At 27.5% G+C, this 26,300-nt stretch overlaps 2 protein-coding genes across 2 annotated transcripts in view; both read left to right on the plus strand.

The window, feature by feature from the left end:
- The window catches only part of LOC100203942 (ras-related protein Rab-14), a 30,766-nt gene extending 5,229 nt beyond the window's left edge, over positions 1 to 25,537 (plus strand). Inside the window, exons 2-8 of the mRNA XM_065791629.1 lie at positions 10,617 to 10,670; positions 16,466 to 16,710; positions 17,067 to 17,108; positions 23,542 to 23,587; positions 23,675 to 23,705; positions 24,672 to 24,740; positions 24,821 to 25,537. Coding sequence (XP_065647701.1) covers positions 10,617 to 10,670; positions 16,466 to 16,710; positions 17,067 to 17,108; positions 23,542 to 23,587; positions 23,675 to 23,705; positions 24,672 to 24,740; positions 24,821 to 24,932 — 599 coding nt within the window. The 3' untranslated portion in view covers positions 24,933 to 25,537. The remainder of the gene's footprint in view (positions 1 to 10,616; positions 10,671 to 16,465; positions 16,711 to 17,066; positions 17,109 to 23,541; positions 23,588 to 23,674; positions 23,706 to 24,671; positions 24,741 to 24,820) is intronic.
- On the plus strand, positions 11,645 to 14,805 carry LOC136077087 (zinc finger protein 862-like). Its single transcript, XM_065791628.1, has 3 exons — positions 11,645 to 12,285; positions 12,470 to 12,746; positions 12,979 to 14,805. Exons 1-3 carry the CDS (start codon positions 12,040 to 12,042, stop codon positions 14,709 to 14,711), a joined length of 2,256 nt encoding a protein of 751 aa, XP_065647700.1. The 5' UTR covers positions 11,645 to 12,039; the 3' UTR covers positions 14,712 to 14,805.
- Positions 25,538 to 26,300: the final 763 nt, after the last annotated feature.

Consider the following 26,300-nt stretch of genomic DNA (forward strand, 5'->3'; position numbering starts at 1 on the left):
CTCTTTTGAAATTGTGATGGTAACTTTGTTGAGAAAGCGATCGATGGGTGCTTGTACTTTTCTCGTCTCACTAGTCGAACCCTGATTTCCTCCAAAAACGGATGAGGTACGTTTCTTTTCCTTTTTGGCCTTCTCTTTCTTCAGTTTCTGCTCTTTTGCCTCAACAATTTTTGTCAAAAGTGTTGAATGTTTATTGACAAAATGGCGTTTCATGTTGGCGGTGGGTTTTATTTCCCGTTTCATTTTCTCTCGTACTGCATTTTGCATGTTGCACCGCAAAGTTTGCCGACTTCCTCCCCTACACTAATTTAGTACTCTATAATACACTAATTAGAGGACAACGTGTTTTTTTGTCAACTTGACAAAAAAACACGTTGTCCTCTTCGCGATAAGCAAACCATTTCAGTTCATCATATAACCTCTCGTCTCACTCATGGTTGCAATTTACAAATAACAGCAATCGCGGAAAAATTCCAAATATATATTCAACTTTATCTAAATGGGAGAAGAAAAGAAAAATACAAGATTATTTTTGGGTCATTGAATAATTTTGAAATGAAAAAAAAATGACAGAAGATAAGAATAGATATGGCACTTCATTCATTTCACAAGAATAAGCAATTCAAAATACAATATAAGCAAATATATGGTGGCGGCCATTTTTTTGAGATGGCATTCTAGACTAAACTTACGAGTCATTTTATTGTGTATGAAATGATTTGTTAGAGACTTAGAGAATTTTGAGTTTTAAGTTTCTTGAATGAAGTGCAGAGGTCACCAAAAAAATGTTTCAAAAATTACTCTGAAATTTAAAAAAAAAAAATTTGTTCAGTTCAAAAATTTTTTGAGAGCCAGGATCCACTAGTTTTTCTCGGCTCTGGCTCCTGCAAAAACTATCAGATCCTTGGCTCCGGCTCTGCAAGCCTGCCTGTAACAGAGAAGATATTAATAATCACAACACAATAAAAGCAAAGGGTTTTTAAGTATTTGTAAATTGTTTTTTATATTTGTCAATACTTTGTTGTAAAAAAATTTGCAAAATATATGTTTGCAATTTTTTAAAATAAAATATACGCTCAATTCAAGTAAAAAATGGCTGTATATCAGCCTAATGCAGGCCTTGTTTTATATAAAAAATGCTTAATGCATTAGCTTAATGCAATATTTGACGTCATAAAAAGACATTAACTTTTTTAAAATACTGCAATAATATTAATTACTGCAAAATGAGTTAAATATTATTAAACGGCTTTTTTATTATTAATATTAAAAGAATGTTTATTTTCTTTTTTTTTTAATGTTAAATAATTAAATTTAATATTGCATTTTTATAAATGTTTGATATTAACAAATTTTTTTTTTTTCTCAACATTTGCATAAATGAATTAAAATTTTTAAATTTTTAAAATGATTATTTCTTAAATTTCTAATTGCGGCTTTGAACCTACAAATGATTTTTTATCTAAAAAAAATTAGTGAGTAACAAATAAAAAAATTACATGAATTTATTTACTTTAATTATTAAAAGTTTATTTAATAATTAAAGTAAATTTAATTTAATAATTAATTTAAAGTAATTTAACTTGCGTTATAAATAAAGTTTAATTTTTAACAAATTTTTGATGGAGCCGTTTATTTATAATTTAATTTTGAGTAAAAAAAAAAAATGTTTAGGAAGAAAAACCAAAAAAACAATTGTGATAAAAATAAGCTGATTTTTTTTTAAGAACAAATAAAATTTCAATATTGAACAATATTTAGTAATATTTTAAATAGATTTGACAGTTAAGTTAAACCCAAGCATTAACTTTTATTTTAGTTAACTTAAATATATTTTTAAAATCTAAATTAGATTATATATTCTTAAAATCTAAATTAAATTATGTATTTTTTTTATCAGAATAAAATTATATATTTTTATTAAATTAGTTTTAAATTAAATCATATTTTTTTTATCAGAATTAAATTATATCTTTATATCTTTGCTTCAAGCCTAAAAAATCAATCATTACAATCACTTTGCAATGACATTGTAAATGGTGGAAGCGTTTATTTAACGGGGAAAAGGTGAAAAAGAGAAAAGGAAAAACGTTAAAAAAGTTGAAAATAAAGTAAAATAACAAAAATATTAAAAGGTACAAACGAACTAAAAGATTGAAAAAAACATAAAACAAGAAAATAAAAAAAATAAAACAAATAAATAGATTTAATAAAATAAAACAAAAACAATCAATTAAAAGCGAAGTAACAACTTAAAAGAAAAGAAGTTCGAAAAAATAACAAAAAGAACTACTTAAAACAAAAAAATTCACTACAAATTTTCTACGCTTTTCTGTATCTGCCGAGAGTAACAAATTTAATTTATTTTATTTTATAGAAGTTTTTGTATTTGCCTTTTCGTTATGTAATTTTTGTTTTCGTTTTGTAGTTTTTGTGCTTGCCTTTTTATTTGCGTAAAGTTTGTTATTATTTGTGCTGTTGTTGCTAATGATTTTTATTGTTGTTATTAATTGAGTGTTTTCAAATTTTTTTGTCTTTTATTTAATTTATTATAGTTTAATCATTATTTTTTTATAATTAATTTAATTTACACTTGTTTTCATTTATTAATATTACTGTTGAATGTTTTTGTTTGTTTATTTTGTTTAGGTGTCACTCCAATGACTAGTTTTTAACTATATGAGTGACCTAATTTTGTAAAATTATAAAAATTTGTAATTTTCAATTTTTGGTTAAATAAATGGATATAAATAAAATAAAAACAAAATAAAAATAAACTTTTAATTTTATTTGAGTTTTTTTCATTAGTAAATAGCGCTTATATCAAACATAATTGTCATTTAAACTTTTGCAACAAATATTTTTACATAAATGTCATTCAAAATTTAATGTGACTTTTTTTAAAATTAATTACTTTTATCTTACCGCTTATAGAATAATTTAAAAGTTAAAAAATGATAAAAAGTTGCTTAACCGAAATCTCTTACTGTTTACTTAAAATTGTAGATATTGGCCAAGCCCCTCTTGTCATCTCAGAATCACAATGTTTATTTAGAGGTTTCAAATCACTTAACTTTAAAAATATTTGATCTTTTGACTCAAAAATTTGTATCTGGCTATTTTCAAGGGTTACGAAACCAATATAATGACAGGAAATGTAAAATATTAAAAATTATTATTAAGTGCCTGTAATTATCAATTTAAATAAATTTAGGCAGTTTTTTGTATAGATGTTTTTAATGCTCAAGAAACCCATGTGACCTTGATAATGTCAAAAAATATATATTACACATCATTTATATTCATTTATCTTTCAGAAAATATAAGGATTTTGATCTGCAAGTATTTGGATTTCCATATATTGATAATGGGACATGGTCCCCACTTTTTTGTAGCGCAACATTGGAAACAATGTTCCACTACCTTTTAGACTAGCTGGAGCTCTGAAACTTTTCGCATCTCTGTAGTACAGATGAAGGTGCATGTTAAAGTTGTATCCTGGGCAAAAGACACCAGGGAGAGAGGGGGGCTGGGGCATGTGCTCCACTTTATTGTAGCAGAATCTTGCAATAGATTTTTGACTACCTTCTAGACAAACTGTAGCCCTAAACTTTCAGCATTTGTGTAGTCCTAATGAATGTATGTTAAAATTGATTCCAGGGCAGACAATTAGGGGGTCCATGGGGCTGGGGCACTGGGGCCATACCCGAAATATTTTATCAATAAATTTTTTTATTTTTTTATTTCAAGCAAAGTAAAGATAACTTTGGACATATTGTTTTTAAGAAGTTTTTTGATTTGTACTTGTTTCATTCGGGTTTTTTTATTCAATGGTCTTTCTTGAAATGTCTTAAGAAAGTTTATGTTTATAAAAATTTTGATTTGCAAGTATATGGATTAAAAACAGTCATCCATTTAAAAAAATGGTTTTAACAAAATTTTGCATTGTAAATTCAAAGGTAAAAAAAATCATTCTGTCATAACATTACAGCAATAAAAAATCATTATTTCAATTAATATTTATTAATTCTAAATTATTACATTAACATGTACAGTTAATTTTAAATTTAGTTAATTAAATAATAACCTGTACAGTTAATTTCTGGTAAGTTAAACACCAGTTAACTTTTTGTTATCTCAAACTGTTTCCTATAGTCTCTTGAAAGCAAAAAGAATTGTTTTACTTTGCTTAAATACAACATTGGTTTAGTCGAACTGTTTTCCTTGGTCCCTTGGAGGTTTGTCTTAACAGGAATTTACTGCAGTCTCTTAAAAGATTTTAAGAAAAATCATTGAATATAGAATGATCAAAAACTGAATGAAACAAAAAAATTTTTTTAAGAAAATAATTTCAAAGTTATCTTTGCTTCGCTAAAAATGAAAAAGAAATTTTTTTATTTATTTAAGTGTGCCCCAGTGCCCCAACCCTATGAACCCTCTGGTTGTCTACCCTGGAAACAATTTTAACGCACATTCATGACGGCAACACAAATACTGAAAGTTTCAGGGCCTCTGTTTGTCTGGAAGGTAGCCAAAAATTAATTTTAAAATTCTGCTACAAAATAATGACCCACCCCCAGCCTACCATCCCTGGTGTCTTAGGCCCTGGATACAATTTTAGTATGCAAGTTTATCAGCACTACTAAAATGTCCAAAGTTTCAGAGCTATTCTGCTAAAAGTAAAAAGATCAAATATTTTTAAAGTTATGTGACTTGAAATCTCTAAATAAACCATGCGATTCTGAGGGGACAAAAGGGGCCTAGCTGATATCTGCTAAAAGTAAAATGGTCATATTTCAGGATCTTCTCAGAGCTAGAGGCTAAAATTTTTAAAAAATTCTTATTTTACTAAGTACTCTCAACTGTATAAAAATCAGCAAAATCTGGGATGTTAACATACTGAAAAGGTGACATGGCCTCGGTCAATTGACATGGAATTACCCATAAGTTAAGAGCAACTTTCAATCATCTTCAAAGTTGCTATTTTTTTAGTATGTTGATGCGATTCATGTTATAAAATAAATTCCAAAATTTTTTTCAAAAAAGATTTATTTGTTCACTAGAAATTATTCATTTGTTCACTTTGTTGGGCATAAATATTTTAGGAATAATTGACCAAATGGTGTCGAAAACCTTTTAAATTGTAGAACAAGGTACATTCTTTTCAATGGGTGTTCCACTTTATTATTGTTTATTTTATTTATTTATTTGAATTTTCATGTTATGTTTTTCTATACAATGTTCTTATATCCAAAGATATTATTGGCTTAGCATAGGAACAGCCACAAGTAGTCATTAAGACTAATCCGAAGTAGAGTCCATTATTGACCAACATTTTTGCGTACCGTGGCAGGATTTAAACTCGTATCTTCCAACAGTCCAGGTTTTAACTTTTTGTTTGACACTCTATTGGCTAGTTCAAAGCAAAAATGATAAAATAGGTATAATAAACATTTTGGACTGTCTAAATATGCAAAAAATGATTTTTTGTCTTTTTTTATCTTCATTTTTGCCTAAACCCATCTCATAATTTTTTTTATTGGTTATAAATCTTCATAGTATAGTATCTAAAAGTACAAACAAATTAATGAAAAATAAAAAAGGTTAGTCTCAAAATCTAACAGAGCTAGATTTTGAGGCTAACTTCTCCCCAAAAACGGAGTTGAAAAAATATACTTTTAGATAACATTTCTTATGAAATTAATTTTGTTTACCTAACTCTGGACGAGTGGTTAAGTCACTTGACAAGTCTTGCAAATGTTTTAATAGTAATATCTATTGTAATGAATTGTTCAGAGTTGTGATGCCATAGAGACTCAAAAAGTTGTCCACCAACATTTAAAAGAGTTCAAAATCACTGAAAAACATGATGTTCCATGGACAACTGATGGTGCAAGTGTTATAAGTTAGATTGAATGTAAAAGCCCTGCTCTCTGTGTGCAATGCATGTATCATACAATTCATCTGGCTATGATGGATACTTTCTACAAGAAAAGTGAGTAACTGGAATATGTGATTATGAAATTAATCTGAATCAGAATCAGAAAATGACTTAAAAAAAGTTGATAAAGATGAATTGTTTGTTGAAAATTATTAACAAGACTGCTGAGTTAGTTGTTTTTGTTTTCTTTAAAAATTGCTGCTAAAGCCAAAGCAGAAATGTTACTAAAATGCAAAACAATAGTCATATTTTTAATGAAAAAGTTGACAAGACACACTGAACTAAATTTCCAAAAAGTTTTACTAAAAAGTGTAGCCAGAGAATAAACCAATGGTTTTGTTTTTGATGTTTTTACATATGTTTTGAAAGCAGCACATCTTTTTTGCATTGATTTTGCAAGATTGTTTCAGATTTTGTTTGGAACTCTTCTCCAAATGGTATCTAATTCTTGCTTTAGGCTATTTATGGATTGTATTTGCATCATGACTAATTATTTTTCCATCCAAGCTCAAATATAATCAATTGGATTCAAATCTGGTAATTGAGCTGGCCAGGCAAATAAATCTAGTTTAATTTTTTTCATCCGTGCTTTTACTGTACAAGCTGTGTGGGTAGACGCCGAATCTTGTTAAAATTGCCACCATTTGTTTCAATCAGCATGTGCACTGATGGAACCTTGCAGTTCTCAATATATGTATGTTAATTATGCAACCTGTATAAATTTTGCACACTCCTCCATTTAAGTTAAAACAGTCCCAAATACCAACACTACTGCTGCCACTTTTCAACCTCGGTAAAACAAAGCAATTACTACATTTTTCCAATTTAAATCTTTTGACAAGAACTTTTCTTTTTCTATTGATCACTTTAAAGTTACTTTCATCACTAAAAATTACTTGCTTCTGCTTCTTCAAAGACCACCCAATTCTCTCTTTCCACCAACCTAATCTTGTGAGCCGATCTCTGGCTGTCAACAAAGGTCACTATTGATAATTAGAATTTAGCGATACAAAAAAGCCAATATTCCACAATGTCAATCAATGGGGATAATTTTAATTCTTTAAACAAAGAATTTCAAACATATAAAGCCACTGGAATAAGATCTCAGTATATCTGGAACTATCCAAAAATCTGAAACATCCAGAATTGTGGTGTGAAATTTAGTCAAGAAATAATTTCTCAGCCAAATCCTTTTTTTTTTTTCAGTTGTTTTTAACTGATTTCTAATTTTTTTTCCTTATAAGTCTTATACAATTAAAAAATGTAATAATTTATGTTCATCATACGATCATAGAAAATAGTAAAACAATTAAATTAAATTATAAAAAAACAATTACCAAAAAAAAAAGAACACCTATATTTTATTTTATGACATGTCATTGTAGCTTTTTGAGTTTAATACATTTTTAGTTTCAAATAAAAGCTAATAAGTTAGGTTAAATTATATTACAAGAAAAAAAAACGTAAAACAATCAGCAGAGAAAGTTATATACAAGTACACTAAGTCGTTTATTTCTGATTTACATATATTGTAATAGTGTTGTAATCTTTATTAGCCAGATTATATTTATAAGAACTTTTACTCTTTATAAATGAAGCATTTTATTTCAGCAATACTTAAGAGACACCTGACACTGATTCGGTTGGGTATTATTAGTCCATTTCAATTTTTATTTATTTCTATGCACAAACTTTGCATTAAAATTTTAGTTCTAAATATCATTATCATTAAGTCTTAAATATCATTCATCATTATAAAAATGTGCAATTCATTTACCTGATTGAAAATTTGTAAAATCTTTTTTCATCAAGTTATTTAATTTATAAGTATTATAGGCGCTATTACTGGAGATTTTATTCAAAAACAGTTTTTTCTCTTTCTGGTACAAAACAGTGATAGCATCTTGTGCACATTGCTTAAAATTGTTTCTAAAAATTTAAATTACTGTTGTGGTTGATAATATCTTGAAAGTTAAAATATGTTAACTTTTTTAATATTTTTTATAGCCCATGTAAACAGATCATGTGGCGTGAGAATCTGAACTGTAATTGTTGCTTGTAGACTAGCTTTTGCAGCTACCTTTTTTATTGCTCCTCCATTACATGGACTTTTGTTGTGGAACATTTCAAAGAAATAATCCTCAGCATTTTTTTTTGTGATTTTCAAGATAATAAAAGTGTAAAAAGTTTATAGTTGCTGCTTTTCTTTTTATAATTTCTCACAATCCATCACACTTTTTCTGCAGAATGTAGCAAAGAAGTGATGCTCAACATTTTGTGATCTTTCAGGTGGTTTTTGTGATACCATCACAAATGTGTTTTGAAGTATTTTACTTTATTGGTTGCGAGTAGTTTGAGCATAAAGTGTAGATTTTTTAGCATAAGAAAGTAATTTTGAGAGAAAATAAAGAATTTCAGTTAGGTCGTAATGAAAGTTTTCAAAAATTATACAATAGCTTACATGTTTAAGTTGATCCAACAACTGCTGGCTGTTTATTATCTTTATAATAAACAGCCAGCAGTTGTTTGTTTGCTTGAGTAGCTTGCTAGTAAAACTTGCTAGTAATTTTTAACTTTAAACTTCTTTAACATGTTGTTCTGAAAATATTTTGCAATTTATTTCAATTTAACAAAATTGAGGAGTTAATTTTAGGAACTAAACTTTTTCTTCCTTTAAAATTGTTTTCACTTTTTCCTTTATTACTTCAAAAGTATAAATCATTATAGTTCATGCTATTTTCTTCTTTTTCAGATAATATACCTTTAGTCTTTATATCGAATGCTGATGCTAATAGATTTTTTATACTTGTTTTCGGTTTTTTACTTTTTTGTTTTTCATGTCTTAATTTATCATATTTGTCCACATTTTTGAAAGGCATCATTCTTAAAACCTTTCTCATTTACATTCTGCCAATTTTAATTGTATAAAAACAATATAAAGAGCAATTCTGTGCACTTCAATATTTTGATTTTATCAAGGAAGTGAAGTTTTATGTGTATTATGTATAGTATTTATGTGTATAAAAAAAGCTTTCAAATGTATGATACCTCGGTAAAGAAATATATTTTTTTTTACATAAATTTTTAATTATTTTTTTTATTGTATTTGATGAATTACTGCTCAAATTAATACAGTAAGGTTTGACAAATTGATGTCATGCTATGACACATATTTTTAGCTATATCTTTGAAAATATAAATAAAAATAAAGACAAAGTTATTTTTTATTATACACTAAATTTATTGCAATTTTATTATGCTTCAAAAGGGTGGTTTAAAAAACAAAATGTTGTTTAAACCACCCTAATACTTATAAACATGTTTTGTTTAGCCTACTTCTAATTTTTTGAATTTTAGATTTTTGTATTAAGTTCTTGTATGGTTGATTGTATTGTATTAAGAAAAGAAAATGTGTTCAAAATTTTATGAGACAACATTTTTTATAAAGTCCTTTTGTATATAGATATCGCAATAATTTATTAGCTTGGTTAAACAGCTAAAACAGTGCTGATGTTGCCTCGTGTGGTTACTTTTGCATAAACTTTTGATTTTGTCATTCTAAGTACTCAAAGTAGCAGAATTTGTTGCTCTGTTTATCAATTGGTATGCAGCTGTAACTTGTCATAATTTAAAAAAACCTTAGTTTTGTATTATTTAGTTTAACTTTATAAGTGTACTAACTCAGAAAACATCAGTCAAAAACAACTGCAAAAATGGATTATTTTGCTAAAAAAATTATTACTATATTAAATTTCACCTTGTGTTTTTTACATAAAATCTCATTCATCAATCATTAAAATTTAATGCAAATCTGAGATGGTACCAGGTGTAGATACACAGGGGTAATTGTTTAATGTGGGCAATGCATTATACTTTGCCGCATCCTTTTTTGTTCATCTTGCTCAACAACACATCTAGTCATGTTTTTTGATATCATTTTGAATTGTGTTACTTATCTTAAAAAATTACCACAAAAATTATCCTGCGCTTACATATAAATTTCTATGGGTGAACTCTTCCCAAACCAGCTCTTCAGTAAACTTCTTGTGATTATCCACCAATACTTTATCCTGGATTTGCTCCTGTACTATTAATGGGCAATTTTAAAAAACAAGGTGATTTCATATAGAATGACCCATTTACCAAAAAATATTTCTAAAAATAACTAATTATATCTCATTTTTTAATGTGTTTTTAAAACAAGTTTTTGAATCTAAAATTTGTCAAAGTAGACCAACCAGCAGTGCTAAAAAATGTTTCAATTGCAAAAAATGTTTCAATTGCAAAAAATAATTAAAAAACTCTATCTTAATTCTTAGGATGTGCTGCTTTTATAATTATTTCAGCTTTTAATGCACGAAAAAAATTACTTCAAAGAATATTAGTAAACGATGACCTGGTGCCAATATACCAAGAAGATAAAATTGGCAATTTTTTTTGCATTTTATTGTACTTAGTACACAACTTAGTACACAATTAAATATTTTAAACATTTTTCGTTTTTAATGTTTTTATTGATTTATTCAAAACTCTATTTTTAGGTTGAAATGACTAATGTTGAAATAAATCGCAATAAAGTTTTTAAATTAAATAGGTTTTCTTTTTCTATAAAAGAAAATCCCAGCAACCCTAAATTATAGTATTTATAAAATTTAAATTTTATTTTTTTATTTAGGTGACATGGGTGTAGGAAAGTCTTGTCTTTTGCATCAGTTTACAGAAAAAAAATGTATGTTTTTTAAAATAATAAAATATTTAATTATTTATTTTAGTTAATGTAAAATATAGTTTTTTTATAATGGCAATTTCATATTAAATTAACTGTGTTGCTTTTTCTCATTACTTTAATCTAGACCTAAAATATTCTATGTAATAATAAACAAACAAGAAATTTGTAATATCTGCCATTGCTTTTTATTTGAAGATAAAAAATGAGAGGTATTTGAGGCATAATGGCGCCATTTAGTATGTTTCAAAGGTTAAGAGAGTTGTCTTAAAATTTGGTCAATAATATTTAAATGATGATAATCATCCTTTGAGCAGTTGCAAAGCTCTGGAGTTTTTTTTATTATTATCATTTTGATTCACTCCCAACAAGGCTGCAAGCAGCCACTATTAAGTTGGGAGTTACTAGAAAAAAAGAATAGAGTTATAGAGCAAGGAAACAGTTGACAGAAGACTTGAAAATTTGAAGGTTGTATGCAGGCTTGGTCGGGAAAGGCGTGCGATCGCACTCTGATCTTGACCACGCATACAATATTTAGTTGCGACAACTTGCCCACGGCTTCATAGATGTTTTGAGAACATTTCAAAAAATAATCAAGCGCAAAAAAGTTCAACTGGACCGATGAGAGACAATTACAAAAATTAAAAGCTGCCTGATTAAATTGTTATAAAATAAGTTTAGAATAATTAATAAACTTCGTCTTTTATAATTAAGCGACACTCTTTTATATAAAGTAAAAACTTACTATTAATAATTGTTTAATAAAGAAACAATTGTTATTCAATTTATCAAAGAGTTTAGTATAATTTCTTTTATTTGAGTACTTCTGATTTATTTCAACAAGATTCTAATAAACAAACGTTTGTTGATTTATTTAATAAATAAAAAAGTCAATCTTTTTTTAACCATTTCGCGCTTTACGTAGTTGGCCTGAGTTTTGTTTTTACAAATTACATACGATTCTTTGTAGTACGACGAACAAAAGAAACAATTAAATCATTCCGTTACTATGACAATGTTAGAACGTTGTTTTTAGCAGTATCTTTAAAAATGTTAAAAACAATTCCGCAATGTGCTAGACCCCTGAATTAGCGGTCTATAATGATCAGTATCCAAAAAAATTACATTCCAAATGAATTATATTTTTATTTTTTATTTTACTAACCAAAACCAAATTTTAAATACGTCAAACTATCTGAAAGCATTTTTTTATGATTAAACTCAAAAGGTAAAAATAAATTACGAGGAGGAAGCGGAACTGCTTTACCACTGATTATGAATAGTGAGTGGGCTTTTTTTTTATTTTTCATTTTAATAAGTATTTAAAACAGAAATAAGTAAATTTAAGTTTAAGTATAACAAATTTGTAAGAATGACATCTGAAGCAAAAAAAATTCAAGATAGTAAACCAATATCTAAGAACTTAAAAACTTTTCTTTCGTGGGGGAAAGAATCAGTTATTGGATACACGGAAGAAAATGGCTTAGTTGTCAAAATATGGTGTAAGATTTGTGCTAGGAACAAAACTGAAATTTTAACGGATGCTTTAGTTAAAGGAGTATCAAATCATTCTTTGACAGCGTTTACGGAGGGAACTTGTGTGGTGACAAAGTATCAGGTAAAATTAAAATAATTAGCTTGTTCTTAATTTGTGACTCCAGGAATTAATTTAAACATAATTTTTCTACCATTATATAACTTATAACTGTAGTTATCTTATAATTTACTATATTACTAAGTGAATAAATTTTTTAGAAAATTGCTTAATTTGAACCGTGATTTTTTCTTTGATAATAATAAAGGTTGATCGCCATCTTAGAGGGCAAAGCCATAGATTAGCGGTGCTGATTGATAATGGTAACTCAGAAGATCCTGGAAGTAGTTGTATTGCTAACCTCGATATGGAAAACTTGTTAACTATTACACAAGACAACCGCGAAGCGTTATTAAAGATGATTAGAACAGCCTATGAAATGGCTCTAAAACCAAGCATGCCACATAGCCATTTCAAGACACTGATCAAATGCCAAAGACTTAATGGTGCACTCCTTTTACAAGGAAAAGACAACAATAAAGCAGGTTATTGATTTTTAGGTTCAGTTTCTTTTTCGTAATTTAATAAAATAATTCAAATGAAAAAATCAAATTAAAGTTACGTTACTATTATAATGAAAGTTTAATTTTTTTTTTTTTTTAAGATTTTACATTCGAATGGTCTTATCCTTTTGATTTATCCATTTTATTTTTTAATTTGAAAAATATTAGTTTTATTATTATTTTTTTATTTTATTGTTTTTAATTTCTTTTTTAGCACGTGAATATATCTCATGCATTGCCAGTGCCATTAAAGAAAAAGTTGCTAAAATTGTCAATGAAACAAACTTTTTCTCCATTCTTTCCGATGGTTCTCAGGCTAGAAAAACAAAGGATGAAAAAGAGTTGATTCTTGTGCGCGTTGAACGCGAAGGGACCCCTGCCTGTTTTGTAGTTTCTTTACTTGATATGAACAGTTTGGGTGGTATGAATGCCAATACCATTAAAAAGGCTATTGATAGCATTTTTATTGAAACCAGTAGTGTTCCTTTAACTGCGTCAGCTTACAAATACAAACTTGTAAGCGCTACGGCCGACGGAGCTTGCGTTAATTTTGGAATTTATAATGGCGTGTTAACACAATTAAAAAAAGATAGAATGTGGCTGATAAAAATTCACTGCGTAAACCATCGTTTAGAATTAGCAATAAAAGATGCTGTGAAAGATATTTCCCAGTATAAAGAGTGTGAATGTTTTTACATTTCCATATTTAATTTATTTCGCAATTCTGGAAAGCTAAAATGCGCAGTTAAAAAAGCTGCTGAGGCTTTGAACATTACATATTACACGTTGCCTAAAATATTTGGAACGCGCTTTATAAGTCACAGGAGACGCGGCTTTACAAAACTTTTACATAATTGGCCTTCGCTTATTGTGGGTTTCGATAATACTCTTGCTGATCGCGACACTAAAGCAGATATGCGTGCTAAACTTTCTGGATTGTCCAAACGGTTGCATGACTACAGACTATTATGTATGGTTTGTAGTTATTTGGACATCTTAGAAAAGTTATCACCATTATCATTGGTTTTTGAAAAACAAATGTTAATGGTGAATGAGTTAAAACCAGCGGTGGATATAACAAAGGCTAGCTTAGCGGAATTAAGCCATGAAGATATTGATAATATTATTGATTCATATTTACTCAAGTTTATAATCAATGAAAAAGATGGTTCAACCAATCTTCTTTCTTCGTATTTCAAAGAAGGTAACGAATTGAAAAAATCAAACCCTGAGTTTGTTGAGATTGAACTCAACAATATGGCTAATCTTAACTTTGAATGTATTCATTCTGCCATTAAAGTAAGAAAATTAGCAATTGAAATCATTCTGCCATTAATAAACGATAGATTTAGTTCGCTGTTAAATCCCATATTCGAATCAATGGATTGGTTAGATCCGCAAGTATGGACAGCAGACAGCATGTATGGTGATGCCAGCATATCTTTATTGCTAAACGAATTTTTTTACCCTCTAGAAAAGTTAGGAATGGATTTTAAAATGGTTCTTTCGGAATGGAGAGCTGCAAAACTATTAATAAATGCGCAGTACACCACTGCACTCACACCATTGCAAATATGGCAGAATATTTTTCTTTATTATAAAATTAAGTTTCCAAACTTGAGTCTTTTAGTTGAACTTCTGATGTGTATTGCTGGTTCTAATTCAGCTGTCGAACGCGTTTTCAGTATTTTGACTGTGATTTTGACTGATAGGCGTTTAAAGATGAACCACTCAACAATGGAAGACTCAATAATCATAGCAGGGAATGACACAAATTTCACTCAACAAGAACGCGATGATATTTTAAGTCGTGCTGTGGATATTTTCTTAGATAAGCGAAGAGTTTTTTTCCTTGATTCAGCTAATGCTAGTATTGCCACTGATTATAGTAGCGAAGAAAGCTGCACCAGTGAAGATATAAGTTCTATATCTGAATCGGACGGATAAAAAATTTGTAATATAAATTTTATCCCACATAATTTTATATTTATGTACATTACTTAAGAGTCCTGAAGGACGAAAATATATTTAGCATTATATATATGATATCTTTGATTGTCATATTCTTGTTATACGATTGCATAAATAAGTTGAATTTAATAAAAAGGCAGCGTATAAGCTAATATATGTATATATTATATGCTGTATATATAAAACTTTTTAATAATATAGATCAAAATATGTTATTAAAAAGTTTATACTCTGCCATTTTATTAAATCTTTTAAACATCTGTGTGTGTGTGGCTCCAACAATAAGTCAACGTATTAAAAAAAAACAAATTTATATTAGCGAATCTTTTTAAAGCATTCGTCAATATGAAATCATTTAATTAGTAAAGATTAAAGTTATGAATTTAATTTTTTTGCGTGTATTTTTAAAACTTATTGTTATGCGGACAAACATGGAAACATACTTGAATGTTCTCAAAACATCTATGAAGATGTCATAGTAACTGAATGATTTAATTGTTTCTTTTGTTCGTCGTACTACAAAGAATCGTATGTAATTTGTAAAAACAAAACTCAGGCCAACTACGTAAAGCGCGAAATGGTTAAAAAAATATTGACTTTTTTATTTATTAAATAAATCAACAAACGTTTGTTTATTAGAATCTTGTTGAAATAAATCAGAAGTACTCAAATAAAAGAAATTATACTAAACTCTTTGATAAATTGAATAACAATTGTTTCTTTATTAAACAATTATTAATAGTAAGTTTTTACTTTATATAAAAGAGTGTCGCTTAATTATAAAAGACGAAGTTTATTAATTATTCTAAACTTATTTTATAACAATTTAATCAGGAAGCTTTTAACTTTTGTAATTGTCTCTCATCGGTCCAGTTGAACTTTTTTGCGCTTGATTATTTTTTGAAATGTTCTCAAAACATCTATGAAGCCGTGGGCAAGTTGTCGCAACTAAATATTGTATGCGTGGTCAAGATCAGAGTGCGATCGCACGCCTTTCCCGACCAAGCCTGTTGTATGAGTCAGGAAAACATGAAGATGGGAGGGAGTTCCAAAGGGTTGAAGTGCAGGGACTTTGCTGAATGACCATTCAATGAGTTTTAGTTGATGGAACTAGAGATGATAGCTCCTTTGAGCAGCGTCCGTGAAATGATGCAAGTTTACGATGATGGGAAAGAGGCTCAAGCTTAACAGGTAGAGCAGGTCTAACTGTGTTTACAATGCATTTTTGAACCTTGTCTAGAAGAGAAAGAGCATCATTAGCAGATGCTAATTTAGCAATCGATTGCATATATGGTTTCCATGAAAGGTCAGTAATAAACTATAATCCAAGAAGACATAAAGAAAAAGAGTCAGTGGGAAGATTGTCATTTGTTAATAAAGGAATATCAACAGTATTGAGATAGTTGTTTTAAAACTAAAATTAGATTTCTTGGTATGTAAACACTCTCGGGTGTTTCATTTTCTTGCTCAATCTGTACTAGCAGCAATATAGATAGTTATTTCCAAATTTAAGCTTATTAAAACATGTTTTTTTAAAGGTAGAATGTTATAAAATTCTCTGAAAAGACTTTTCTGTTTTTAAAAAACTTGATTTTAAAAAAGTATTTTTACATCAAAAATTAAATAGAATGTTTATAAAAAAATGATTTTTATATTATGTTTTTATATTATATTTTTATGATTTTATATTATATTTTATATTTATGTTTTATTTTATTGTTTATTTTAAGTTATGGCAGACTGTCCTCATACAATTGGTGTAGAGTTTGGAACCCGCATTGTTGAGGTTGCATCTCAGAAAATCAAACTTCAAATATGGGACACCGCTGGTCAAGAAAGGTTCAGAGCTGTTACTCGAAGTTATTACAGAGGTGCTGCCGGTGCTCTTATGGTTTATGACATTACAAGAAGAAGTACTTATAATCATTTAAGTAGTTGGTTAACTGATGCTAGAAACCTAACTAACCCCAATACTGTAGGTTTTTTTTAAAAAATAAGTTAAAGCCCATACACATGTTTTGTCAAAAATTAATTTGATAAATAATTCATTCATAAAAACATTTTGTTAAATATTAGCAATATATTAATACTAGTTATTTATATATTATTATTATTTATATATTATATATTATTATTAGATAAATATAAGTATATTTCTAATATGAATTTAATCTATAATTTTCATATTGCTTAATCAAGCATCACGATAACTTTTAAAACTATTTTTATACTTTATTCAAAATCAACTTTCTGTCAGTAAAAATGTGCAGTATGTGTATGCTATGAGATCTAAAAAAAATTGTATTTTATAATTAAATAATATTTATATAGGTTATTATAATGATTGGAAATAAATCTGACTTAGAAGCCCAGGTAAATTATTTTTACAAAATCGAAGTTCTAAAATTTGAAATTTTTTTAATCATAATATATTTATGATGACAATAATGATCATAATAATCATCATCATGATCATCATATAATAATTATGTCATCATAAGCATCATCAAAAGTGTCATGAGCCTCATCATGATCATGATAACAAATATCATAGTGATAATCATCATCATGGTGAGCTTCTTAGTTATGAGCATTATTTGTGTCATTTGTCATGTGTCTGACCTAAATGTCAAGTGTAAAGTTATACAAGCAGTTATATAGGTTAGTTTGAGCTTTTGAAAATTTGAAAACTTTTTGAAAACTTGTGAATTTAGAAAGATGAAAATTATACTTGTATTATCACCAATTATATCAATATAACACCAGTTATATAAAAAATATCATTAGTAATACCTATGAGATATGAGTCTATATCTGGTATTGATGGCAAGGCAACTATGTATTCGTATTGCATTGGTATCACCAATATTTTATGTGTTTATTTTTTTTTCAGTTTTTTATTAAGTAAACAAAAATAATTGTTACCTGAAAGGAAAAAAAGTTTTAAACTCAAACATCTAACTTGGCAGATAACACTGCAGTTGTTTTTAAAATGAATCATATAGTATAAAAGAAGTTTTCTAAAAAAAGTAGTGATTGAGTTTTTATCACTTATATAAAGAGATTATACAAACATTGACTCTAGACAGTAATTTTATATTGAAAGATAATCTTCTTTTTGGTTTTGCTTTTTACATTGCAATAACTACATTTATTTTTACTAATTTGATTTATTGTTATATGTATCATATATAAGATATTTATATATTATTTATACTATGCAGCCTGTTGTAAAATAAGTTTACAGTTAGTTCTGCTGATAAAACTAGTTTCAAAATTTTTGGTTTATTTTAATTATGAACCGAATCCTGAAATAAAAAGTTAATGGTTGCTGGCTAACTGTGATTATTGCTTTTTTAAGATTGCTGGCTAACTGTGATTATTTAAAGCACCTGATTTTTTTTTTTTTTAAATCAGGTGCTTTAAATAATCATCAGTCTTAAAAAGTAAACATTGTTTTGATATTACATGTCAAAACATAATATTAACAAATTATTTTAATTATTATTTATATGTTTAAAAACTTTATTCGAATTTTATTATTAACTTTATTAAAAGATAGAACAAAAATTTTTTTAAAGTAATTAAAAGAACTTTTTGTTGAACATTTAATAAGACAAGATCAAATTAACATTAGCAAGTAACTGTGGTTTCTCACAAGCATTGTTATTGGAAATTGATTAGCAAGTAACTGTGGTTTCTCACAACCATTGTTATTGGAAATTGATTCATATAATTCCAAATTCGAATTTGTTGGTTATTTTTTTTTAACTTTTTTTTTTTATATATATATATGATGCATTTTTCGGATAAGTTATTTAAAGTTTTTTTATTTGCTTTGAGGATCACAAGTCACGTGAACATCATAAGTCACATGTCAGTTAAAGATTAAATAAAAAACTAAATGTATGAACACAGTTTTATGAATGCTAAAAACAAAAATTCTAAATTAAATTTATTTTAGCATAATTTATAACAGGTTTTTTAATGTTAATATTTTTAATGCATTTTTTTATAATACCTCAATGATAATATTTACACTGTGCATAGGAACATACTCTAAGACCTTGCAACACATCCCCAGAAATTTTTTTTGATTATCATTAGAAAGCATTTCGTCATTCAAAAAATGTAAACAACAACTTTTTTTAGTGGGGGCCTGGGTAGAAATCACATATTTTAGGTGAGTGCCCAGGAATTTTGTTGTTCAAGATAGGTAACTAAGAGGCATGGGGTATACTCAAATTTCTAGTATGTTGATACTGGTGTTGAATGAGGATGACTTGCAAAAAATTAGGGTAATTGGAGCTAAACCAACCCCGTCCCGACACCTAACTGCCCCCTTCCTAGAACTACACCTCCTTTAATCGTAAAATTTTTTTTTTGTTCTATCATAAATTAGATCAAAATTCATCGAAGATTTCAAATTTCATCAAAAAATCTTTTTTTGTTTAAGATTTATAACCATGCAAAGCTTAAAATTACCCCCTGAAATAACTTTAAATGGTCTCAACTTTTGAATGAAAAATTTTTTTTTGATTTATTTCGAAATCTGTCGATGAATTTTGATCTAGTTTAATATAAAACAAGCAAAAAATTAAAAAGTGTTTTTAGAAACCATACCCTGGGGAGGGCAATTAGAGGTCGAGAAGGGTTTGCTACAATTATTTATTACGGTAAAAAAAAAAATTCTGGTCTTTATGGTTAGATTATGATTGATATTTTACATTTCAAAGTCATACTAAACGTTTGTTCATAGGAGGTTTAATATTTTACTTTTTACAAACTACACTTCTGCAAGTAGAAAGCTACTTTAAAAGTGCTTGTAGTTGTAAGCAACAGCCGTGTTTTTTAGAGCCTCTATATAGTTTGGGCTGTGCTCTCAAAACTTTTCTCATTCGCTAAAACTGATTGAAATCCTGATGAATGGATTCGAGAGCTTGTTTGGTCCGGTAACCTAAGCCTATAGAATAGTAGAAGTACAAAAGAAATGCAAGTTTATCTAATAAATATTTGTCGTAAATTATGCAAATTTTACAATTCAACTGTTGAAATAGCGTATTTAATTACTAAGATTATAAATTATTTTTTATCAAATTTAAAAGTTATTTTTCATACCGAAGACTCCACCTTTCATGTCAATAAATTCAATAACATGTTGCTCAACTATGTGTACCTTCAAAGGAATTGTAGCCCTTAGATTTCTATAGCTCGTAGAGAACTCCTCTAAATCTTTAATATATGTGGAGCTTAATGATTTTCCAAAACAACCATGGACTATTTTTTTCAAAATCTCTAAGTACCTAAATACATTTGGCAGCGGAAACTCTTAGACTAGACTCTTGAAAAAACAGTTCAAAGCTGTCTATGTTTTTAAGCAATTTATTACAAGCATTGCCTTCCAAACAATGCTGCCCTTGGTAGGACACTCTGCAGATGTATATCTTTGACAGATATTGGTTAACCAACTGTAACACACACTCCTTGTTTTCAAATAATTTTTTTTCAATCTCTTTTAAAATTTTGTCTACAACACCTAGCAGTATATGTAGACCAGGAATATTTACAAGTTCTAGTATTTTTTTGTTTTTGCCTGTTAATAAAAGAGGATTAACAACATTTTTTTATTTTTTAATTTTTAATTTGCACCATCAGCCATCCATCGTTCGTACAATCTACTCAAAGACTCTAGAGTATAATGATCAGCTTTTTGAAAGTCAGGAGATGACGTCATGTAATACGGACAAGGATGCTTTGATGTTGCAGTTTGTTTTCCAACCATTTGAAGCAAAACCTTTAGATCTTCAGATACTGTGTAATCTAAAAATGAAATGTTTAACTTATCCAAAATTAACCGCATATTATGGTATTTTTCGTTCAATGAAGGCAAAATGGCCAATATAATAGTTTTGTGGGCGCTTGAATCTTTAAAATCTTTGCACACATATCCGCCACACTTGCTCAGTTTCTCTAGAATTTTATTATTTTTTAACTCCAGTTTTAGGGTTATTGACAGTGTAACTTTAAAGAATCTCTGCCCTACATCTACACCTAATTTGATGTCAACATCATTTGTTCCTTGACTTCTGTGATGAAGTACCATTGCTACAAGCTCTTCAATGTCATTGCAATACACAATAGGAGTATCTTTTTCTACCAACTATACATTCATAAAAAATCAAAAGGAATGATACAAATTGCAATCTAACTATAAAAATTTTTCATTTTGGTAATAGTTTACTTACCTCTTCGCTTTCATTTAGTTCTAATAGCAATGGGAGTTTATCACAATTGAATAATTTTCCAATCATTTCGTTGTTCTCAATCAGTTTAATGTTGAAACCAGATTCCACACTTTTCCATCCTGCCTCACTTCTCAGAAATCGTGCAACTTCAATCATGTTGCGATTACTTAGAAATCATAATGAAGTTAATACAAAAATTGGTTTAAACTCATAACAAATTTATTTTTAAAAGTATTTTTAAGCAACAAAAACTTACCTGAAATGTAGTTTTAATTGAAGTTTGTTCAATTTATCTAAAGAAAAGGAAGGTTTCTTAACCTCAATCTTTCCGAAAGAGACAGTGAGTTGCTTCAGACCAAAAGTTTTCAAAGCTAAGGTGTTCCCTGAGTCATTTGTGCTGAAATCTTTGATAGAGCTGGACAGAACTTTTCCTTGCGTTTTTAGGGATGTTGATTTTACAATGGCAGTCAAATTCTTTTGTCTTTCTTATTTCGTACAGGGATGTAGATTTCTTTGTCCCACTTGTGCATAGCAATCTTGACAAATTAGTCTTTCTGCAGATTTATTTGAAACATCTTCAGTGTCTTGATAAGCAAGGTTTGCCGACACACATTCAACCATAGGGGCCAATGTTTTTTCCATTTTTGATTTGCGCCCATTTTCACAAATAAAACATTTACATTTTCTCCCTCTAATAACTCTGGTATTCAGTTCTAAATTTTATTCAGTCCTAAATTTTATAGCAGATGTATAGCAACTATAATAACTAAAATAGCGAAACTAAATTTTAACTGAAGTAAATTAAACATCAATATAGCTATAATTACCTTCATAAAATGGCCGCATAGTGAAGTGAGGATCAGTCCCTGCAAGCTTTTTTCTACATTTTGAGCAAAGCATGGTAGGAAGTTCAGGCTTATCCACTGAATAACCTTTTCAGAATATAGTTTTGATAAAGTTTGAGTAGTCATTTTTCTTTTTATTTAGATTTAAATAAGTTGTTTCAGCATTATTTATTGGTCTTAGATCTTTGCCTTTCCTGAAGCAGCAAATGCAAAAAATTTTAACAAAATCGCTTTGTTCTTTTGCATGTTTAGGCATTTTAAATGAATGCTTCAAATAAAAACTTCTGATATGGATTGATAATATTGGCATGATATATCAGTCATATCAATCAAATATCAATATAATGGCTATAAACATGCTTTCAGTTCGTATATCAACGCGTGCAAGGAGTTATTATGCAACTGTTAACAATTAGCAACTGCTAGCTTTTACTAATTGTTAATAATTAATGGGTGCTTTGCTTTGTTTTTATTTCAATAAAAATGTAAATAGAAAGTAATGAAAATTGCTTATCCATCTGTAAATTTCAATGTTAAACAAACATTTTCAAAAACTTTAAAATAAAAAAATTAATAAATCTATCACAATTATTTCTGAAAATCTAAATACAGGGGCATGGGCATGATTTTGTGGTGTTCAAAACGATCCCCCAAATTCCCCCTAGGTTATGGTTCCTAAAAACACTTTTCAGTTTTTTGATTGTTTTATATTAAACTAGATCAAAATTCATCAACAGATTTCAAAATACATCCAAAAAAAATTTTTCATTTAAAAGTTGAGACCATTTAAAGTTATTTCAGGGGGTAATTTTATGCTTTGTATGGTTATAAATCTTAAACAAAAAGAGATTTTTTGATGAAATTTAAAATCTTCGATGAATTTTGATCTAGTTTATGATAGAACAGAAAAAAAAATTTACGATTAAAGGAGGCATAGTTCTAGGGAGGGGACAGTTAGGGGTCAAACATTGCATCAGGTGCAATATTTACTCAACCTGTAAGTTACTATATGTATGTTTGTGACAGAACACAAACATACACATAGTAACTTACAGGTAAATAAACACCGCCTGGGAAATTTCAAAAAATTATTTTGGTAACAGGTAAGAAAAAATTTGCTAATTTCAAAATTTACAAATCTCCAAGGCAACGGGTAATGAATAACCTGGTTAGAATCACAAATATATGTATATGTATGTGTGTGTGTATATATATATATATATATATATATATATATATATATATATATATATATATATATATATATATATATATATATATATATATATATATATATATTTATATATATATATATATATATATATATATATATATATATATATATATATATATATATATATATATATTAGTGGCTCTGTATGGTGATATACTTTTCTGTTATCTTTCTTAAATTACTTCTTTACTTCTTCCAACAACTGTTAAGTTAAACTTTATTGTTGCTTGTTTAACTCAACATTTAGGTCAGACGTACAGTACATAAATGATATTCATTATTATCATGATCATATTGATGATTACAAACAATATATCATTGATCAATGATGAATACCATCATGATTATCATCATCATGCATGTTAAAAAACACAGTTTTATTAAAAACACAAGATAATAAAAAAATTTTGTTGACAAATCTCAGTTTAAACATTTTATTAAACATTTATTTATGCATTTATTTTTTAACGTTTCAAACACAGAGAGATGTGACATATGAAGAAGCCAAACAGTTTGCAGATGAAAATGGTAATGGTTTTACTATGTTTTTAAATACGTAACAAAATTAAAAAATTTAGTTAAATAATTTTGATAAATATATTGTTATTTTTTTAGGTCTGCTGTTCTTAGAAGCCAGTGCTAAAACGTAAACATATTTTAATTAAAATTTTAATGAAATATATATTTACTATACAGTATGCTAAATAATGAAATTTACACTATGCAGTAAACAACATTGTTTCATTACTTGTTTGAAAACATTTTGAAAGTTTGATTGCATAAAATAGTCTTATCATTCCTCCACAAGACAAAAAGTTTAATAGTTAGTTATATATTTAAAATATTAGTGTCTAGAACATTTGCTTCTGGTTGTAAATCTATATATATATATATATATATATATATATATATATATATATATATATATATATATATATATATATATATATATATATATATATATATATATAGATAGATAGATAGATAGATAGATAGATAGATAGATAGATATAGATATTAAATGGTTACATTTGTGTATATATATGTATGAATATTATTTTTATTATATTCAGTATAATAATATAATATCGCAATAAATACAAAAATTAGTTAAGTTTTTATTGTGTATTTTTTATGGTCTCAAAGTTATGTTAATTTGGACCACAGAAAAAGAACTTCTTGGAATTTTTTTGTGATATTTCACAAAATTTCTTGTGAACCCATTCGGCATAACAAATTGAATTACCCATTTGATATCACAAAATGCTATAAATATTAGGTTATAGAAATTTTTTTTAGGGGGTTTCTTATGATCCTTAACAGGTCAAGTTAAAATGCTGACATTTTTTATACAATAAAATTTAAAATAATAATAATTATATAAAATGATTATTATATTTTATAATTTTGTTTCTATATAATGTATGTGTTAGCGTACCACAAAACACGCGCACGCGTACATTAGGTGAATATGGTTGGCATAGAGGAGTTAAGGTTGACTTCTAATTGTCATAATGTATTATGATAAAGGCTTACTTAAAAAAAAAAAATTTATTAAACCTTTATCATAATACATTTAAAAAAAAAAAAGTTTTTTTTTTTATATTTTTAGGGGAGATAATGTTGAAGATGCTTTTTTAGAAACTGCAAAAAAAATATTCCAAAGTATACAAGATGGAAGGTAACTTTTTATTTTTAAATGGTTTGTTGCATAAGTTGGGATTTTTTGTTTCTGAAGCCATTAAATTGTTTTTAATTTAGTCTCGACCTTAATGCTGCAGAATCTGGTGTTCAACATAAACCGCCCAAGAAGGGTGGACCAAGCCCTTTTCCACAAGAAAATCCACAGAACAAAGATGCTTGTGGTTGTTAATAATATTTTTTATTAATCTGATCTTTTTATGCTGTTCTGTCGTCTTTTTCTTTTCGAAACAATGTGTTACATTAACATTTCTAAAAAGTTGTTTTTTTATTTTTTATTTCTTTTTTTTTCTTTTCTTTTTTTTTTGCAACACTGTTAGAGTTTAAAAAGGGAATTCATGTTTTATACATTGTTACAAAATAATATTTTGCTTATAAATAAAATTAATTTAATGTCTTCATAAGTTCTACTATTTTTTTTTTTTTTTGGTCTACTTCATTCTGTTAAAATATATATGCCCAATGTAAATATATTATATGAATCAAGATTATCTCCGGTGTACGTTTTTTGGCTTTGAAAATCTTTTATTTTCTAACTTACAAAAATAGAATAAATATCAATTGGCTGATATCTGTGTGGTTAATTAAAACTTTTTTTACTTTACAATTCATTCTTGAAATGTTTTTCATGAAAAGGGAAATTTTTTTTTTAGTGTAACGTAACATTTAAATTGTATATTTTCATTTTGTCATATTTTTTGTCTATGTTTTTTATATATCTAATAATTTAAATGTTCGCCTTTAAAAGAATTAATAAATCCACAATAAACATTCTAATTGTGAATTTTTTTGTTCGTGTCGATGAGCAATAATTTAATCCTAAATTTAAAGCTAGGGACAGGCGTAGGGATACGAAAAAAAGTTGTGCGGAGCGACGCGAGAAATTTTTTTATTCCGATTTTAGAGATCATTCCGATATCCGCGAAAGTTTCTCCAGTTTTTCGTGTAAATACGATTCACTTTGAGAAATATTTACAATAAGTCGAGAAAATTTTTCTTTTTGTAAAACCTCTTCTTTTTCGTTAACTTATATTTTTTTGAAAATTAGTTGATTTTATCGCAAAAAAATCTGCATCTATCGGAAATCTACTATTTTTAGTTGTACCCAGGTCTATTTTATCGAAATAAAAATTGTCGAATAAAAAGTCAAATTGGCAAAAAAAATCTTTATTGCTAACACTTTAGGGTAATATCAACTATTTTTGGTAATGAAAAAATTATCACATATAAAAACTTTTCAGTATTGTAGCATTATTTTGCATAATACAAATTTTTCTTTAAAAAAGAGCCTTATTTTTATAGATTTTGATTTGATGTAGAAGCTATTTTAAAAAGCGAGTTCAGCGAAAGTCTAAAAATTCCGCTATCGAACTTTGCAGTAGGTTTTAGTTTGTTTTTCTCTAACTTTTCAAAAATTTCTCTAAAAACTAAACTTAAACTTTAGATATTAACTTTAGTTCCTAGTGCGATATCACATATATGTATTTAAATGCGTTTTGAAGATAATAAAATGCTGCTTTAAAAAAAATTGTAGTTTTTA

Source organism: Hydra vulgaris, chromosome 02, assembly GCF_038396675.1.
Source record: "Hydra vulgaris chromosome 02, alternate assembly HydraT2T_AEP".
Classification (NCBI taxonomy): domain Eukaryota; kingdom Metazoa; phylum Cnidaria; class Hydrozoa; order Anthoathecata; family Hydridae; genus Hydra; species Hydra vulgaris.

Bases quoted from the DNA above. Each gene is read 5' to 3' on its own strand.
- LOC136077087 (XM_065791628.1), top strand. From the start codon at position 12,040: ATGACATCTGAAGCAAAAAAAATTCAAGATAGTAAACCAATATCTAAG. The intron at 12,286-12,469 runs GTAAAATTAAAA...ATAATAATAAAG, and splicing joins GTGTGGTGACAAAGTATCAG to GTTGATCGCCATCTTAGAGG. The intron at 12,747-12,978 runs GTTATTGATTTT...TTTCTTTTTTAG, and splicing joins AAAAGACAACAATAAAGCAG to CACGTGAATATATCTCATGC.